Source organism: Sinocyclocheilus anshuiensis, unplaced genomic scaffold, assembly GCF_001515605.1.
Source record: "Sinocyclocheilus anshuiensis isolate Anshui unplaced genomic scaffold, SAMN03320099.WGS_v1.1 scaffold328, whole genome shotgun sequence".
Taxonomy (NCBI): domain Eukaryota; kingdom Metazoa; phylum Chordata; class Actinopteri; order Cypriniformes; family Cyprinidae; genus Sinocyclocheilus; species Sinocyclocheilus anshuiensis.
Genome location: NW_015558621.1, coordinates 528,708 through 548,334, shown reverse-complemented (window position 1 = coordinate 548,334; position 19,627 = coordinate 528,708). Strand labels below are relative to the sequence as shown.

Sequence of the window (19,627 nt, the reverse complement as noted above, 5' to 3'; positions counted from 1 at the left end):
GTGTATGTGTATAGATATATATATATATATATATATATATATATATATATAATTGCGTCTCTATACATCTGTCAGTGAATTGTAATGTGCAGAACTGAATGATGATTTGGTGTCAGTGTCAGGAAATCATGCAGGTTTAATGTGCTGATAAACAGGTGTATCAAGGTGTTGAACTGGAAACGCCTCCCTCAGGACTTGAGAGAGAGTTTCACACTCTGTTTAACTCTGATGCTCTGCAATTTCTGTCTGAACTCATCTCTACCTTCCAAGCAGAGGTTGACAAGGTACCTCTTCAATTTATAGTTTCTAATAGAATTGAACCCAATAATGCATATTAAGGAAACCCCAATTACTTATTTATGCTACTCATAACAATGTTTGCTTGTTTATTTTTTGGATGAGCCTTCATCAAAAGATGTCTTTACTCTTTTGCAAGGTTTTGAATTTTCGAGTCCTCCGGAAAGTTCAGTTGGATCTGACTAGAGAGTTGCCAGGCTTTCTGAAGGACACAGCTCATATCCGAAATGATCCCAGCTGGAGAGTGAGCCCAGTTCCAGACCGATTACACTGCAGACATGTGGACGTTGGTGACCTTTCACCCTGTGATACACAACGTCTTATAATGGGACTCAAATCTACTGCCCAAGGTTTACAGGTAGGACTTAGTCATGCAAATAAGATGACACTGAAGTTAGAACAGAAATGCAAATATATATTGTATACTAAACTGCACTGAATACAGAAAATATTGTATTTTTGTGTATACAGTGGCATCCAAGAATTTGAAACTGAAAAAGCTGAATTCCTGGCTGTACCTGCATTATTGTTCTGTTCTGTTGTAGATTGATTTTGATGATGGCAACTGCCCAACATACCGCAATCAAATAAAGGGTATTTATAATGTTTATCAGGCTGTGCACAACCAGTTTCAGGGTGAGTCTTGAGTCTAACTCCTGCTATTTGTTTGGTCAGAAATGTAGTGAATTAAATATTCTTTAACAAAAGAATCCCATCAGAGATGTATGGAAAGCATGTGTTAACAATCTGTCATATTTCTCTTAAACAGATGTACCACCCATTTCTCAGGCTCCAGTGCTGATGCTTCGTCCTCGAGCATGGAACATGGTGGAGCACAACATGATGGTATGGATCTGTAGTGAGCTTGTTTAATGGCACAGATGAGAATATTGGTGTCTTTGTTTGTTTGTCCAAACCATGTGTTTGAAATTGATTTAGTTTCACATTTCACCTTATAATGAGTTAATGATATGTTGTAAGGTTTTAAAATTGTAATCACTTATAACCACTCCTTTAGAAAAGACAATTGGATTTTTTAACATTTCAGCTGTTTCTCCTAGACAACATTAAAGGCACAATATGTAAGATTTTGTTATTAAAATATCCAAAAACCACTAGAACAGTTTTATATATTTTGCTGACTTGTGTACTTACATTATCCCAAATGTTTCGAAAAATGTTTAAATCCAGAGAAATAAGCAATTTTAACTAGTGACACGGACCGTGTCTATAGTGTCATTGTGTTGCCTGCCAATGACGTCATACACCCTCGATTTCCGGTTTTGTTTTGTAGAAAACATGAAACACCAAAGACGCTTTAATATGCTATGCATTTTATTAGACGGGTGACGACCGCACAGAGTAGCATTATAACAGAACGTTCAAATGTATCTAGTATGATAAAACAGCGCTGCTTACTTCCGCTGCTTTCCAGAAGGAGCAGAAGCGGTCGACTGTGGCATAATAAAAGCTCTGCTGCTTTCGAGCCGTGTGTCGCGCTCGTTCAGCGGCCTCGTTTTGCTTTGACGGCTTTCCGCCTCACTCTGCTTCTCTGTCTGTCTGTCTGTCTGTCTATCTATCTATCTATCTATCTATCTGTCTGTCTCTATCTATCTATCTGTCTGTGTCTATCTGTCTGTCTGTATCTAATCTGTCTGTCTATCTGTCTGTCTGTCTATCTATCTATCTATCTATCTATCTATCGTATACTATGCTTTTTTGAGCCTTCCAGCACAGTATTAATATGCACAAACAATTTAAAATTCATTGGTCAAAAGTTATGGAGAGCCTGCATCTTATCAGTTGATATGTAAATTAGTAAGATTGCTTTATGCACTTGAGTTCTTACATGCAATAAAATAATCTTCCATGCATGCAGATGTTATCTTAGACTCTGTCGTTTGTAAATAATACTAATTCATCTTAGTATGTAATTGCATTGATGTACTGTGTAGCCTTCATTCTAAAGAGTTATTGACATATTTTCAGCACGTTATTAGATATTCTTGTCTGAAACAATGATCTACTTGCCGGACTTCACTATCTTTTGACGTCTATTTTCAAATGGTAATGAAATGCGTCTCACTTTGTGTTAATTAAAACTCAGCGGACATGTTCATGGTTGCCAGGCAGTAATCAAGAGCAGCGCTGCTTCCTAATGCTAATCATTGGAAATCAATGGTCGGCGTCCAAGAGGAGCCTCCATCTGTCTCTGCTGGCATCTCGCGTACATCACAGAGACCATCGTCTATGCAACATTAGCCTGCAAATGGAGCTCCTCGACTCCATCCCCACAATGTAGGACAAAAAGATCTTGCTTGTGCAGAAACCGATGCCTAATATTCGTAAGTTAGCCATCTTAAGCGAATCAACGTCGTTATGTGTCACGTTGAGTCATTTTATTATCTGCAGTGCGAGCCATAAACGTTAAACTAGCCTACGTTTAGACATAATGTTTTAAAAGCGTGCCGGATTTTATATGAATTCAATGTGTCATCATTATTCTAACTTTTTCACAACACTTCAACTTAAAGGCACAATATGTAAGATTTTGTTATTAAAATATCCAAAAACCACTAGAACAGTTTTATATATTTTGCTGACTTGTGTACTTACATTATCCCAAATGTTTCGAAAAATGTTTAAATCCAGAGAAATAAGCAATTTTAACTAGTGACACGGACCGTGTCTATAGTGTCATTGTGTTGCCTGCCAATGACGTCATACACCCTCGATTTCCGGTTTTGTTTTGTAGAAAACATGAAACACCAAAGACGCTTTAATATGCTATGCATTTTATTAGACGGGTGACGACCGCACAGAGTAGCATTATAACAGAACGTTCAAATGTATCTAGTATGATAAAACAGCGCTGCTTACTTCCGCTGCTTTCCAGAAGGAGCAGAAGCGGTCGACTGTGGCATAATAAAAGCTCTGCTGCTTTCGAGCCGTGTGTCGCGCTCGTTCAGCGGCCTCGTTTTGCTTTGACGGCTTTCCGCCTCACTCTGCTTCATACTACGACGTTAATAAATCTTTAATACATTAGCTAATCCATGAACATGATTTCTGCCCGAGTCCCATCGGATTGCTTCGGCTGTGGGGATGAAGACGACAACACCCATGATTCCACACTCAGTCACGGCGTCATCTAACTACGCCTTTGTTTCTTTGTTTGTTTTGAATACGCGCCCTCCAGTGGCAAAAAAATTACATATTGTACCTTTAAGTGTAAATGTAGAGAAAATGGATACTTTTGCTTGTTTCCTGCTTTAGATGGTTCTTCTATGAAAAAGCCCCAGTAACCTCATGTGTCTCAGATAAAATTTCAAAAACTGTTGAAACTTACATTTAAATTCAAGAGATTTCAGTGAAAGCCATTCATAATTAAAGTCTTCACATTCATGTTATAGCTCTGTACTCTTAATTTATGTCAGTAAATGTCTCATCTGTTTTATATTGCTCCAAATGGGTTTTTGGAGAAACATCTGATTCAGATTAAAATAAAATATAATTTAGAAATCTCTTTAGCTGTAAATGAGCTAATCCTGCATAGTAATATATCCTTCTTGTTAGTGTGAAGTATATGTACATCTGTTTCTTTGTAGGTCAATGGTCGAGAGGTTCCAGGTCCATTGTTTGATTTTGGTCTGCTGATGTTTCATAATGCAAAACTAATTCTTCAAAACCAGAGTGGCCCTTTTTTCTACTTGTCCAAGGTCAGTGTCAGATCACATCACTCTGTTTACCAGGACAGAAATTCAATGTAGAATCAAACATATCCTAGAAAATCTTAATGATATGTTGTGCAGGTTGAGAGCTACATGGAGGCCAGACTCTGGAGTCAGATTTTTTTCTGGACTGAGAAGAAGGTGCGAGTGTTGACAGAGATTACATGTGACCCCAGTGCAGTTTTAACTACCATGAATTTTATTTCTAATGTATTCTGAATTATTTTGTAGCTTGGCCTGCCAGCGGGCTGCATAAAGGCCACTGTGTTGATCGAGTGTGTCCTGGCATCGTTCGAGATGGAGGAGATTTTGTACGAGCTCAAGGAGCACTCTGCTGGTCTAAACTGTGGCATCTGGGATTATTCAGCTTCCTTTGTCAACAAATTTGGTCAGCGCATACATTTTCTGCAAGTTCGACTAGTAGACTCAGTCACATTCCTCGATAGTGACAATGGTTGCTTTATAGGTCATCGGGCTGATTTCCTCCTCCCTGATCGCAGTAAATATGTAGATATGGAGAAGCGTTTCCTGCACAGCTACATGGATCTTCTAGTGCAGACGTGTCACCGCAGGGGTGCCCTAGCAACAGGTGGCATGGCAGCATTGCTGTTGCCTGGAGACAAAGAGAGTGACCTCTACAAGACTGCACTCAGAACTGTCACCAGGCAAGACGCAACCAGATTAGATAAAAGCTCTGTGGTGATTTGAATCCAACCCATAATTGCAATCAAAATATAGTGGCACATAATTTTAAATCCCAATATTACAGTGGCCAAGTAGTGCACAACACAACAAAATCTCCACAATGGAAACAAGCCGCAATACAACGGAATAAGCACAACACAACGGAAACAAGGCACAACACAATGAAATTAGTCCTATGCGTTGTGTTGTAGTGATTTCTTTGTGTTGCGCACTACTGGGCCACCGAACATATGGCAGCTCAACCATTTATGGTTCTGTATTTGTTTTCCATATAAATTATCATTCTTGTGTTATTTTAGACTTAAATTACTGGAGATCAAAGCAGGAGTTGATGGGTTCATGGTCTACGACATGGACCTGATTGAACCCATGCAAAAAGTAAGTGTCACACATAAGTTGTTCATTTCTGTCTGGTCATTGATAGACTTCCCCATAACAGCACTTGCATATATGTATATAAAAACATAATTTCTCTCTCTCACACAGCTGTTTCAGCTTCACTCTCATGGTCAGAATCAACTCCTGCAGCTTCGTGAAGACATCACTGTGACCCCTGAAGACTTGCTCATTATGCCTGCGGTCAGTTGAATTCTATCACTGCAAATCATGTTAACGGTATAATAAATGTGTGGTGAGTGTAAATGCTGTTGCCTTTATATTGTGTGCTTTATATCTCCATAGGGAGGAGTAACACAGTACGGACTGAGATATAACATTGCTGTAGGTGTCCTCTTCATTGAAGCCTGGCTTTCAGGTGCAAAACTTTATTTCACGAATGACTTTTTATACAACATTTTTATGCTATGTGATGAATGGAGGTTTTATTGATATTGACTTTGTACAACAGGCAGAGGTAATTTCTTCTATCTGGGGAAGGTTGAGGATTCAGCAACAGCAGAGATATCCAGATCTCAGGTTGGTTCACTCAAAGCTCACATGCTACAATATAATATTATCTCTTATTCTAAGAGGCTGCATTTGTAAGGTTTGGCAGTGGATTCGGCACCAAGTGAGATTGGAGGATGATGGGACGGTAGTGACCCGAGCTCTTGTCAGCAGTTTGGTTGAAGGTCTGATGGAAGATCTGAAAGCAGCCATACATTGCCAAACAAGCAGGTAAAGAATGCTGTACCGATGCTTCATATATTGAATAGAGAAAACATTTGTTGGAACGTGCACTTGAACAAGACATAGTGACCACAAAATGAAGTGGGATTCACACAGCAAAAGACCATGCATTACAGTGATTTTACCACAGTTACAGAATGTTCTTGTAGATGGTATGAAGAAATCATTGTTCAGTAGTTCAGTGAATAATAAAATTCCTCAATTACTATCTATATATCTATATCTATATCTATCTATCTATATATATATTTCTGCCATGACAACTCTCGGAGAGTTTAGCATGGTAATATACATGGCAATGTCAATGTGTTTGGTCTTGGCAGAATAGATCTGCCACGCTGCTGCTGCAGAGCAAGTACCAAGACTTGCTACTGCCAGGTTTCACAATTTGAGTTGAATTACTGAAATAAATGAACTTTTCCATGACATTCTAATTTATTGAGATGCACCTTGGCAACTAACTGAAATACATTAAAGTTCTAACTTAAATAAAATAAAATAATAAAAATGACTAAAAAAATATTAAAACGTATAAACTAAAATTAAAACATATATATGGCACCTCTGTGATTGCCCAAGAGCTCACATTGAGAAACACTGACCTTTTCTCTATTTCCACTCTTTTTAGGGACAAACAGAGGTTGATGACTGCTGTGTCCATGTTTCTAGAAATAGTGCAGAAGAATGATTTCCCAGAGTTCCTTACCACATACCTTAACCTGGACCACACTTTCCTCAGCTCTCAGAGCCAACATGAGAACCGACAGACAGACGCGGCGCCCAAAGCCAGACTCTAACAAGTCTAAATTACTTCATCACAAACAAAATATTACATCCACGAACGCTTGTCTTAACATGTGAATACATGAAAGATGGTTTATAATGTCTAAAAAAGGATAGGAAATTTACTTCAATTTACCTATAGCACAGTGGTTCTCAACCAGGAGACCTAATGATGACTCATAAGCCAAAACAACTTTAAATCAATCAAGATAAGAAAAAAAAAACTGGTTATATGAGGAAGCGTAATTAATAAAAAGGGAAAGGAAAAAAGATATTTAGACCTGGAAAAATAATAGAAATTAATACATTTGTAAAACTACTATAATGACTAATAACTACAAGCTATGACAGTTCTAAAATAGTTACAGGGTAGAAATTCTGAGTACAAAATTCTTATCCTTAATTTTTATCCAGGTAATCACAAACAACTGGAAAAATCTGAATATTGGGCATGGATTAAAATGTTGAGAACCACTACTATTGCACAGGAATCAAGGCTGTAATATATTTGAATATATTTTAAAGTAATCTTATTGATAAATAACCAATAAAAGTAAAGCCCAAATGAGTAAAGTCAAAATAAATATTTATAAAGGTACAAACTCTAGCTCTTTTCACCAGCAAATGTTTGGTTTAACTTTAGCAAAGTTCTTGAGTTCTGTATTTTCTAAAAGATGAAACTGTTACATCATACAGTGTAACCAAAACCAAATGTGAAAATTAAAAAACAAGAGAAATACATCACAGTCATGTTATTTTGTTTTATTTGTAACTGTGTGAGTGTCAAATGACAGAACATGTTCTCAGAATTCAGACAGTGGTATGTTTGATGGAGTCCTGTATTATGGGGAAAAAAAAATCATAAACAAAGCAGAAAGTTTGAAACCAACATGAGACACCAAACAGTGAGTGGGAGAAAAAAATAAAAGATGCCAAACAAACCCAACAGAAACAGTCACAGTAAAAGTCCTACAGGTCCAACAGATGCCACTGCCGCCTCTAAGACATTCACTGGAAAACCGAAAGGCAGCAGAGGATGAAAGAGAAAAAATAACAAAATAAAGAGATGCACATCTGCCTCTCATCGGCACTCCAGGTGACCTTTCAATCGACTGTTATCAGCTTATTGGCTGAACATCAGTGTCTCCTCTCCCAGCAGACATGGAGGGTTTTCACTGCTGGCTCCCCTTGGTGGCTGATCCTGGAACAGTTTCTGCCCAGCCACATTAATTCAGTGCCACACACTCCCCACACCCCCAACCCCCCTTCCCACGTACCCTCGCAAACAGGTGCCGTCATCTGCATCTAAATGTCCGCCCCACAGGTTTGGCACACGACCACGCAAGTCAAACCAGGACCAAAAGTATTGCTCCTCCTGATATTATTCGGTTCTTTTTAATATTATCTTATATAAATTACTCTTAAAAACATGTTAAGCAAGATGCATGTGTCAGATAAACAGGAATTAGGCCCAATGAGTTCACTGTGACCATCTTGATCAATCTCTCTCTTTAATACCGTGTATTCTGTTCTAGCATAAGAGACGCCATTGGCTTTTTTTTTTTTTTTTTTTTAAAAGCAAAACAAGATAGAAAGTAGAAAAAAAAAAAATTGTAAAACAGGTTTTTCCCCTATTGCTCGCTCGCTTCCGTGAGTGGAAAAGAAGGTAACCATGGTCTCATTGGTGCAGTAGAGTCTCAACCTCAGTGGAGCGTCTGGTCTCAAAATGCTGACGCCATAAAACGGCTACCCTGCTCCCTTCCTGAAACGCTCACATCTCATTGGGCATGTCCTCGTGGTCACAGGGGGACAGGTCTCCATTGGTGGTCACCGCAGAGTTGTCCTGGTAACTGGGGGGCATGAAGGTTAAAGCATAGGGATAGATACCATGGCAAGACGCACGGTACGATTCGAGAATTTTCTCCTGCTGCGAGCCCAGACTGCCATCCCTTAACGCCTGGAGCACCTCGGTACACGTCTGATATTCACACATACAAATATGAGAGATGTAGCATCATGCTTTTTGTGAGAAATATCACAATTTTATTCGGTTCTGTTTATGGTTATTGTACCTGAATGGTTCTGCCTGTTAGGGACTCATTCAAGGAGGTAGCCAGCTCGGCAGCCATCCCCTCAGAGGAGGGGTCCAGAAAGACCATCATCTTAGCAGCTGCATACAACAAAAAGGTAAGATGCTAAATGAACAGCTAAAAGAATGTAGTGGTACACTCATGCTAAAGGGTTTCACAGCAACAAAGCAATCAGAAGTCATTCATATCTGGTCACTTGAGTGAAAGTGGCCATTGGTGTAGTTCAAATTTATGAGCAGCAATGTGATTGAACAATCACCAAAGAGACTGCAGACAGTGATCTGCTTTCTGAAATGGTCTGATACAGGAACCCAGTAGAAACACCAAAGAGCAACCAACAGTACAGTGAGACTGTGACCTCTAGTGACTTAATTTTTTCAAATGTGACCAAACCTTTAATGGTGGAATCCTTTAATCTCTTGATTAAATGACTGGGTAATATTTTATGCAAAAATAGCTATTAAAATTCAAATAAATAATATCTTGCATAATGAAAACAAGGGCATGGAATGAAACGTTTAAGCAACAAGAATGGTTTGGCCCGACGGTGGGAAAGCGGCTTTAGAATTGAATCACAAATATGACTCAGTCTTCATAAGATATACAGTGGGTACGGAAAGTATTCAGACCCCCTTAAATTTTTCACTCTTTGTTATATTGCAGCCATTTGCTAAAATCATTTAAGTTATTTTTTTTTCCTCATTAATGTACACACAGCACCCCATATTGACAGAAAAACACAGAATCGTTGACATTTTTGCAGATTTATTAAAAAAGAAAAACTGAAATATCACATGGTCCTAAGTATTCAGTGTTAAGAAAACAAAACTATATATTTTTTCCAAAAAGCAAGGATGGACCTCTAAAGTTTGAATATGGTTTGTGTGCATGACTCTACCATTGTCGGCCTGCGACTCCTTGTTGTCATCGGAGAGCGGGTTATCATGAAGGCTGAGGTAGATCTCGATGGCTGTACGTGCTGCCTTGAAGTAAAAAGGGTGCATACGCAACACGTCCTCTAGATTGAGCAAATCGACGTAAGAACGCAACGTCATCTTCCGCATACAGTATGTGTGGAAGTCGAACTGGTCGTCTGTTATCTCCACAAAATGCTGTTAACAACAAAAGATGAAAGTGTCAGGATATTTCAGACCATTGGGTATTTATTTATGATTTAATGCCATGTCAGCAGCAATGGCTATATTCATGGTAAAAACAATTCTATTGCATCACTCAATCAATATCAGCCTACAGATATAGCATAGAGCTATTCATGTCAGTTTGCGAACTACAGCTAAAATTAACATCTGATAGTATCTAATTCTGCAAGATTTACCCTCTCAATTTCATGGCACTTCTTCAGCGCCTCTCCATATTTGTTCAAGGACTTGTAGGCCAGAGCACACTCCGTCTGGAACCACATGCACTGCATCTCATTCAGATTCTCTACAGCAGAGGTTCCTTCCTGCAGGTGATAGAGATTGGATACATTCAGACTGATGTGTTTTTGATAATGACTCTTGGAAAAATTAATGTGAGAGATTAAAAGGTCATTATGGAAATTGTAGGGCATGTAGTAAGTCCCAAATTTCAATTACAAGGGACAAGTGAATTATTGCTTAAACCGTTAATTTGTCAGTTTTTGCGCAAAAATGCACTGAAAAAACGGAAAAGGCGTTTTTGGTCAAAGGAGGAAAAAAATGTTACTGCTTTCAATGCTCCTAAAATGTAATGTTAACCAACATGTTACTATTTCAGTCTTTCTGGAGCTGAACATGCAAGCCAAGAAAACGGCTGCCAGAGGCAATGCCTCCAAATGAACAGATTTGTCTTTTAAAAGGACTTTATATAGGAACTAAAATAACACACCACCATTCAAAAGTTTGGGGGCAGTAAGATAAAAAAAAAAAAAGTTTCTCTTGTGCTCATCAAGGCTGCATTTATTTGATAAAAAAATGCAACAAAAACCGTAATATTGACTATTAACTGTTTTAAATTTTAATATATTTAAAGGAGACATATTATGCCCCTTTTTACAATATGTAATATAAGTCTCTAGTGTCCCCAGAATGTGTCTGTGACGTTTCAGCTCAAAATACTCCACAGATCATTTATTATAACATTTTGAAAATGCCTATTTTGAGTGGACGTAGAAACATGCTGTTTTTCGGGACTGTTTCTTTAAATGCAAATGAGCTGCTGCTCCCCGCCCCCTTTTCCAGAATAGAGCTACCCCATTACAGTTTGGACCAGCTAAAACATCTGTTTTGGTTCTGATTATCATGTTTATCGCGCTGAAATCATGTGTTTTAAACCATATGAGTTTAAACGTAGCCAAAGGCAGAACAGTTAGCATGTTTTGCTCAAACATTCGCCATGGCATTAGAACTGGTACACCATTGTTGCTTGCAAAATCAAAATGACGGCGGCGTGGGTGGAAACTTACAGATTAAGGGGCGGTATTATTATAATGAGATCCCTTTGCCACGTCACCAAGGGAGCGAAATCAGACACGCTCGTTTTTTCAGACGCTTGCAGAAAAAGGCTTACCAAAACGAAGTTACTGGGTTAAAACTTTTCACGTTTCCTTGGTTGGTTGATGCACCAGGGACCTGATTATAGCACTTTAAACCTGGAAAAGTCAGATTTTAATGATATGTCACCTTTAAAAATTTCATTTATTTCTGTGATGGCAAAGGTGAATTTTTAAGCAGCCGTTACTCCAGTCTTCAGTGTCACGTGATCTTCGGAAATCATTCTAATATGCTGATTTAGTGCTCAAAAACATTTCTTAATTTAAAATAGAAACCTTTTGCAACATTATACAAGTCTTTACTGTTACTTTTGATCATTTTAATGCACTCTTACTGAATAAAATTATTAAATTCTTTTAAAAATCTGACCATTTAACCCATACTATATATGTAATAATAACTGGTGTTATTTTAAGTGCGTTCTCACAAGCATGTGACCTTCACCATACTAACCCGTGTGAACTTGGAACACATCTCTTCAGCCTCTTTGATAAGTCCAGCCTTGAGCAAATACTTGGCACACTTGGAGTTGATGAAACGGTCAGCAGTGTCCAGAGCCTGGGCCTCATCCATCCAGCGAGCAGCTTCACGGATGTTACCCGCATGCTTTCAAGAGAACAAGACATGGAAAATAAAGTTACTCTCTCATGTTCTATTTAATGGTTTCTATCTTGAGAACATTCTGAAAATGTAAAAGTGTCTCATTTCTTTTACGTCAAACTGTTTCACGACGTGAGTGTGCTTCACCTTATATATCTTCGCCTTGATGAGGAAGAGCTCTATGAGGGTGGGGGTGCTTTCGATGGCTGTGTTGATGTACTCGAGGGCAAGAGTCTGTTTGCCGATATGGTTGAAATGCTGGGCCAGGAAATACTGAACCCACAGTAAAGTAGTGGGCGGCTCCGTTTTCCCATCATCTACAAATTCAGCAACACATGTCCACAGTGAGAACTTTGGCACCACTGTCATCCGTCATTAAAATCTGTTTACATCAGGGTTCCTCAAATCTTGCCCTGGAGGGCCAATGCGCTGCAGAGTTTAGCTCCAACCCTGATCAATGTGTTTGATTAGGGTTAGAGCTAAACTCTGCAGGAAAGTGGATCTCGTGGGCCAGATTTGAGGATCCCTGGTTTACATGTACTCACCATTTTGGTTGAACATTTTACAAGTTCTCAAACTTTTTTCATAGCCCACAACTAATTCCTCAATTATTGCTACCTGCAGAAGACAGGAACATGTTATAAAAATGGTGTCTGTTCTTAAATGTTAAAGTCCAGAAGAAACTTCTACACATTTTGTTGGTTATAATGCCCCGTCTCACATTGTCTTTTTGATGGCAGAGTGATTTCAGTGTGGTAAAGACAGGCGGGCATCCTTTGCTGAAGTTCATCCTCAGGTAGCGATCCAAACACTCTCTAAACTTCTCACCTGCGAGAGCCAAATGCGGTCATATACACAGACACATTATGAGAGCGTAACACTTCTATTGATTTGACAAGACTGGCGCTGACCTGTGAGGAAGTTGAGAGGAAGTCTTCTTGGCACCAGGCCTTTAGGATACTTAACCCAGGCATCTTCATAGATTTTCTGCTTCTCCTCGACACTCTCTGAAAGCAGACATCGAGTAAGGGACTAATAGAAATTAAAACCAGCCAAGATTTGCTGTGTTCAGAAGAATGTGCAGTTACTTGGTTTGAGTGCTTTCTCTAGCCCTTGATAGTAGCTCCAGTTCTCAGGGTTTCTCTCCAGCAGTCGGTGGTAGACCTCCGTAGCTTCACCAGCCCGATCTAACTTGAGAAGCAGCTCTCCTACACACATACCAACATACGTTGCTTTTAAAAACGGTGACACCAGACGATAAACAAATTCATGACACACATATGGATGCCAAAATCAGAGATATAAAATTAATATTAAAATTCTGTTTAATTTTGTTTAATGCAAAAATTAATTTCCATTCAAAAGTTTAGAGTCAGTCATTTTTTAAAAAAGAAATTAATACAAGGACACATTAAATTTATGAAAATTGGCATCACATGTATAATGTTACAAAATATTTATATTGCAAATAAATGCTGTTCTTGTAAACTTTCTATTCATCGATCAATTTCATCCTAAAAATGTATCAGTTTCCACATATTCATAGAAGTTTTCATCATTAATAATAAGAAATGTTTTTTGAGCAGCAAATCAGTAAATGCAGCCTTGGAAAGCATTAGAGCCTGCTTCCAAAAACATTATGAAATCTGACCCACCCCAAAAGTTCAACTGTAGTTCAATTTAAATGCTATAAGTGAATTTCAGCATCATAACATTAAATTGTTCAGCATTAAAATGTGAATATTCATTCTGAGATTTGCTAAAGATTTAACAGTGTTATTATATTAATGTTTGTTTTAAATATAAACTAAGTGAGCATTAGATGACAGCAAATTAAAGTAAATGCAAAAAAACGGAAACATGAGAATGCACAGATAATCATCAAATCAGCCATAAAAAAAGAAACCCTCTAATATCAGGCGATAACCAATATATATGCATACAAAAAAAAACACACCTCGTGTCTCCTCTACAGCCAGTTTGTCACATATCTGTTTTTCATAGTTGGTCAGGTGATCGAGGGCTTCTTTGTTAAGCCCGGCCTCCCTCAACAGCTGATTCTGATAAAGCAACAGCTCACTGTACTCGTAATCCACTTTATCTGGAGACGTCTGAAACACAATCAACAACAAACCTCAGTGGCATCCAAAAACAAACACTTCGTGGTATCCCCTACTAAGCTGTCTGCAACAATAAACTTAGTGTAGATGACAACTTACAGGAAGCAGTGAAAATAATACCTGTTGTGTTTTGCGGAACTCCTCCACGATCTTAGCTGCCATCTCATAATCTTCCAGAAGGTGGTACGCGATGGCATAACCGATCCAGGAGGCTCTTTGAGCCGGTCGCAACTGCAGTAACTGGTACCTGGTCTCCTGTGAGAGAGAAAATGTTACAAATAATATTATGACCATAACAATTTGAGTGATAGAAGGATTTTAGGGGAAAAAAAACAGTATTTTTATTGGCTTGTTCCATGGAACATTGTAGTTTCTTGACACATGGAAGCACTTAACATTCAAAATAACTTACCCTGTAACCTTCGAGGTCCCTCATTTGGATCTGCAGCAGTGAGAGATCTCTGAGGATTTGCAGATTGTCTTTGTCCCATTTAAGAGCATTCCTGTAGCACTTGATGGCCTCGTCATACTTCTTATCCGAGCGCTGAAGCAAACCATAAACGTGCCAACCTGAAGAAGAGTTAAGGACAGGAAACAGCTCTGCACCTAGGGCTGTACGATTTGGTGGGAAAATAATCAAATGACTACTTTTATGACCAAAATTGTGACTGTGATTTAAAATGCGAAGTTCGAAAAGTATAAAAAGCTCCAGGTTTGCTGTGCTTGTTTGTAGAGCTGCACAATTTGGCCCAAAATGTTGTGATTATATCATATAATTTTGATATAATATTTTGTGATTGTACAGTATTTTTTTTTTTATAAATAATTTTAAAAAAGCACATATGTATTTAATTAAATCACAGCCCTTGCAATTTGACTAGGCCATGATGGTTTTATTTTGATTAATCGTGTTGTACTAACTGCACCTATTCATTAAATTACACCGTGACGTTATCTGTCCTGTACAGTTGCCAGACATCTGAGAATAAGAGTCAAAAAATACCTTAAAGTGTAAGTCAATCACTAACAGTTTGATACAGAAATTACTTCTTTTGACAATGCTTATTTATGAATCCACTGACAGTGGAAAAAGTGTTAAGGATACAGACATGACTCTTCAGATCGTTTCGTAAGCCACGTCGCACTAGGTCATACGCCTCCTCCTTTCGGCCCAAGCAGTTCAGAGTCAGTCCTTTCATTGCAAGGGTCTCTGCAAGATGGAAAAAAAAAAATCATTGTGTGCTCAACAAATTTAATTAGTCAAAATGATGAGAAACTGAAGTAATGAATGTCCGAGAATGGTCTTACCTCCATGTTCAGCGAACTTCTGGTTGGACAGGATCTGTTTGCAAAACTTGAGCCCATTTCTGTACTGCTTGTGTTCGTAGCATCTCTGCAAGACATAAAATGGAAAAAGCACGCTAATAATTACACTTTCACTGCACATTAGGCAAAATGAAAGTAGGGTTAAGGTGTGTGGTTAGCGATGTACATCTTCCTAACACTTCAAACCACACAGAAAGTAAGTGTGACACACGTAACAATTCCAATTACAAAATCAGGACACTCAGTGTGTTATACAAGTGTGAATCACCTTGGGACTATGTAGAAGACACACAAAGGCTAAAGGAGTTCACAAACTCCTGCAAAGACATGAGCTGGATAATCAAGATATCAATGCCAGAAAAGAATCAGAGAAGAAAGCCGCACCTCCTGTCACAACGTTCCCCTTAATGATCTGCTGCTTAAGGCTGGAATACGCTACACGACTTTTAAAATCTGAACAGATTTTGAAACACTAGGCATCATACACTTACCGACTTTTTAAACAGTCACTGAGGTCATACACTAGGGTTGTGACGGTGAGGAAATTTTCCCACCGGTTAATCGACGTGACAACACCGGTATCACCGCGGGGGCGTTCCCTCTTTTCCTTTCTGTGCACATTTTACTTTCACTTTTAAATAGCGGCAATTCGGCGTAAAGCAATTGTTCGTTTTTAGTTCGTTTGAATTTCCCCTCTTTTCCTCGCTTTCCTTCACTTTTAAATAGCTTAAACGCAGCAAACACTGTGGAACCAATTAAATAAGAAACGAATGTTTAAAAAAACTTCCAAAATCACCTTAGATAAACGGCAAAAGTCAACAGGCTTTTCAAAATATTGCCAAACAGGCGCTTTTGCATCTCGTTTCGAAACTAAATCATCCGCGATCGTCTTGTCTGTCTCATTTCACCTCACTCTTCTTGTCAGTCAGCTCTCCTCACTCTCCTCACTGGATAAATGAAATCTGATCGGTCATGCGACTGTCATTCGGCATGCTGCATTGAGCAGCCGCGTTCAGTTTTTAATTGTAGTGTCTGTTCTTTTACTGAACTAAATGATTTTTATTACTATAAAAAATCAAAACGACAGTGGGGGTCGGTGCCGCAGTGGGCAAGTGACATAATATCACCGTCAGCACCGTCTATCACGGCAAGCCTATCATACACTACCAGACTTTCAAGTCGTTCTGATCACAACAAACTCACGCAGAAACGTGCTCCACAATGTGTCTTCTAAAATCGGCTGAAAATATCAAACATGTTGGATATTCTCCAACTGATTGGAATCATAGTCTGAAGCTAAAAAAAATCGGAGACTGTGACTACCATACACTGCACGATTTTCTGTCAAGTCAAATCTGCAGACTAGCTCTGACGTTTGGCAACTAGCGTCAATTGTTCAAACTATAAATTCGGGGGGGGGGTATTCCAGCCTTTACTAATGCAACTCTTATTAAAGTAGTTCACAATACTGCTAAAACGCCCATGGCAGGTTCAGAAAAAAGGCTATGATGGTGAGATGTTGATTACAAACAGATTCCAATCTACTTTGGTCACCACAACAGTTTAGACATCCCAGGAGAGCTGTCTGCCAAATATCAACATAACAGTAACGTGAAGGAATACCCTCTGGCATAATCATGTTTAAGGGACAGACATCTTTAGGCACTGCTGTTGGCATTGTTATCATGACTGAAATGTAATGTGTGAGTCTAAGAAATTAAATCACAATAAGGCCTTCTAGCAATTTAAGCTCCCTCCCTGTGACAGAACAGAAACAGATGTTAGAAAACACAAATAAACCAACGTCAGATGACTTTGAATTTCTAACTCTGTATTCTGGAATAACAAAAATCAGGACTGTCTAACAATCAGTAAGAACAACCATTTGAGGCCATTTCATGACTGGTCATTAATACACATTACTAATTAATAGCAATGACTGGGCAAGTTGCTGTTGAGTCACTATGACCTAAAAACTACTTCTTAAAGCACAAAGATTTTCATAACAACAAAAGTTCATCATTTGGATGTTTAAAATGTTTTCTAATTGTTCACTATCAGAGTAGGCATTTTACCAGCTGTGTCCAAACTACCCAAAAGCATGATCATAGGCCTAAATGTTGTCTAGGCAGACAGCTAACCAGGTTTTGAGACACAGCCAACCCATCAAGCTAGTCTATCTCCCAAAGTACGTTCCCTTTTGGTTTCTGTGTGAACTTGATCAATTAAACCTGTATTTTGTGGCATAATCTTATTAAAGTCTCTGTGTAATCACAAAGTTTTGCAGCTTTTAGTAAAAGCTTTGCTACATGCTAGTGTCAGCATATAACACACATTATATGCTAGTGTGCTACTATATGTTGACAAATTTAGAGTTTAACTGTTATTAAATCTCAGTAACAGTGTATTTATTCAACACAATATATCCAGTATATTAAATAATCAATATTAATTGACCCATCTTGCATTACACCCACTTTTGTCCGATCAAAAGCTTTCCAGAATGATAATGTCCCTCCCTTGACATGACTAACAAATCATGATTCATGAACTAAAGCTTCTATTTTCATTTTTTTTGTAAATACAATTTAATGATAGTTAATGTTAAATGCATGATTTGTCCGGTTAGCATCTGACAGCAGATTTGAGGCGTAGATGATGTATAATGATGTACATAAATCATAACATGTGTAAACAACACACTAACGTAACTATTACAACACTGCCTTCGTATGTTTCATACTCTATTATTTTGAGGTTAGTGTTGCTTTAGATTAACTGTCATTCTGTTCACTTGTACGGTGACTAATCGATTCAACCCCGTGTTTTGACGGAGCACTCAAACAACACGTTGTTACTGCTGCAAATTTATAAAGCGACTTTGTAGCATCGTTTAATGTTTATTCCGTCCACACAGCTATCAAATCACTGAGCTTTGCGCTTAACTTTCTAAGGCAGTTAGCTGCTCTGTGTCAGGCAAGTTCATCTGCTCTCAAAGTGCGTGAACGTGCATGAGCTAATAGTCATGTTGCGAGTATTAAAGCAATGCCAATGCTCTCTTGTTAGCTTGCAAAAGACTCCTAGGAGGTTTCTCTTGAGGTCAGCGGAGAGAGATCTTGGCTAAAATAGGAAGGGGGTTGACACACGCTTGCTTTCTATTATTAACAATCCTGCGTTCGTTAGCAGATATATTTCCCCCAACTTACCAATATTCTCTTAAAGAGAGCGTTCTCCTTCGGCGGCAGAGTTACCGAGGGCATGCTTCTTCTTCTTCTTGAGTACTGATCACCGTGACTTTGCTCTGATCATGAATCGGAATCCTCGATCCTCTGGCCGGATTGTCTGCCGTATCGTAAAAGCCCCCCGAACTTCGCTGTCTGGGGCTTCTCGTCTTCACGTGGTGACAGCAGGCCCCCCTTCAGAACCAAAATGGCGACGCTGCTTCTCCCCGGGTCAAGCGGTGAACTGCGCATGCGCTGAGTGTGCGGCATTTCCGAGGCGGGGATCTTCTTCTTCTTCTTCTTCTTTAAATTTTATTGGCGGTTGGCAAACCAACTTAAAGGTGCATTTACCGCCACCTACTGGACTGGAGTGTGGGCAGTACTTTGAAACAAAAGAGAGGAAAGGAAAAAAAAAATTTAAAAAATTAAAATAAAAAATTATATACATATCCCCCCCCCCCATATATTTCTATTAAATTCTTTCACTTATCCCAGTATTTTTCAAATAATTCATTAGGAGACTATGTACTTCCCTAGACATTGTTTCTCCTAGCAGGTTTCCCACTGTCATGTTTTGCTTTCCAACTTGTGTTTCTAACTCCCTTCTTTCTTCTTCATACCTTTTACAATCTAATAAAATATGTTTTACTGTCTCTTGTGTGTTGCAGTGGTCGCAAAGACCAGTGGGGTGTTTTCCTATTCTCTGTAATGTAAAGTTCAAACCAGCATGACCTATTCTAAGACGTGTAATTATCTTTCCTTCCTTTGGATTCCTGCTCTGCCTAATACTATTTAAGCCTACTTGTTTTTGTATGTTATACAGATGTCGTCCAGTATCAGTTATGTCCCAGTATTCTTGCCATATTTTGTTTGTATGTCCCTTAATAATGGTTTTGATTTCTGTTCTACATAACGGTATTTGTATATCAACTGTTTCATGCTTTATTGCTCCTCTTGCCAGAATATCTACAATCTCATTTCCTTCCACCCCTACATGAGCAGGAACCCAAAGGAAGGAAACATCCAGCCCTTTATCATACAGTATTAAAAGCAAGTTGAATATCTGGTATATGATATCTTGTCTACATGATGTTT

At 38.7% G+C, this 19,627-nt stretch overlaps 2 protein-coding genes across 2 annotated transcripts in view; one reads left to right on the top strand and one right to left on the bottom strand.

Annotated features, from left to right (window-relative positions):
• Nucleotides 1–7,375, top strand: part of LOC107680650 (malate synthase, glyoxysomal-like) — an 8,691-nt gene extending 1,316 nt beyond the window's left edge. Inside the window, exons 2-15 of the mRNA XM_016476645.1 lie at nucleotides 156–284; nucleotides 437–655; nucleotides 843–933; nucleotides 1,067–1,143; nucleotides 3,903–4,013; nucleotides 4,107–4,166; nucleotides 4,257–4,413; nucleotides 4,492–4,690; nucleotides 5,030–5,108; nucleotides 5,217–5,309; nucleotides 5,412–5,484; nucleotides 5,578–5,645; nucleotides 5,716–5,846; nucleotides 6,487–7,375. Of these exons, the coding sequence (XP_016332131.1) occupies nucleotides 156–284; nucleotides 437–655; nucleotides 843–933; nucleotides 1,067–1,143; nucleotides 3,903–4,013; nucleotides 4,107–4,166; nucleotides 4,257–4,413; nucleotides 4,492–4,690; nucleotides 5,030–5,108; nucleotides 5,217–5,309; nucleotides 5,412–5,484; nucleotides 5,578–5,645; nucleotides 5,716–5,846; nucleotides 6,487–6,655 (1,656 nt within the window). The 3' untranslated portion in view covers nucleotides 6,656–7,375. The remainder of the gene's footprint in view (nucleotides 1–155; nucleotides 285–436; nucleotides 656–842; nucleotides 934–1,066; nucleotides 1,144–3,902; nucleotides 4,014–4,106; nucleotides 4,167–4,256; nucleotides 4,414–4,491; nucleotides 4,691–5,029; nucleotides 5,109–5,216; nucleotides 5,310–5,411; nucleotides 5,485–5,577; nucleotides 5,646–5,715; nucleotides 5,847–6,486) is intronic.
• Nucleotides 7,376–7,388: 13 nt separating this feature from the next.
• Nucleotides 7,389–18,786, bottom strand: LOC107680578 (N-alpha-acetyltransferase 15, NatA auxiliary subunit-like). The gene is made up of 16 exons (XM_016476514.1): nucleotides 18,518–18,786; nucleotides 15,294–15,378; nucleotides 15,091–15,195; nucleotides 14,398–14,555; nucleotides 14,106–14,240; nucleotides 13,823–13,976; nucleotides 12,954–13,073; nucleotides 12,777–12,872; nucleotides 12,587–12,693; nucleotides 12,411–12,483; nucleotides 12,013–12,182; nucleotides 11,719–11,871; nucleotides 10,068–10,196; nucleotides 9,630–9,843; nucleotides 8,714–8,811; nucleotides 7,389–8,619 (listed from the first exon to the last, which is right to left on the bottom strand). Exons 1-16 carry the CDS (start codon nucleotides 18,569–18,571, stop codon nucleotides 8,413–8,415), a joined length of 2,058 nt encoding a protein of 685 aa, XP_016332000.1. The 5' UTR covers nucleotides 18,572–18,786; the 3' UTR covers nucleotides 7,389–8,412.
• Nucleotides 18,787–19,627: the final 841 nt, after the last annotated feature.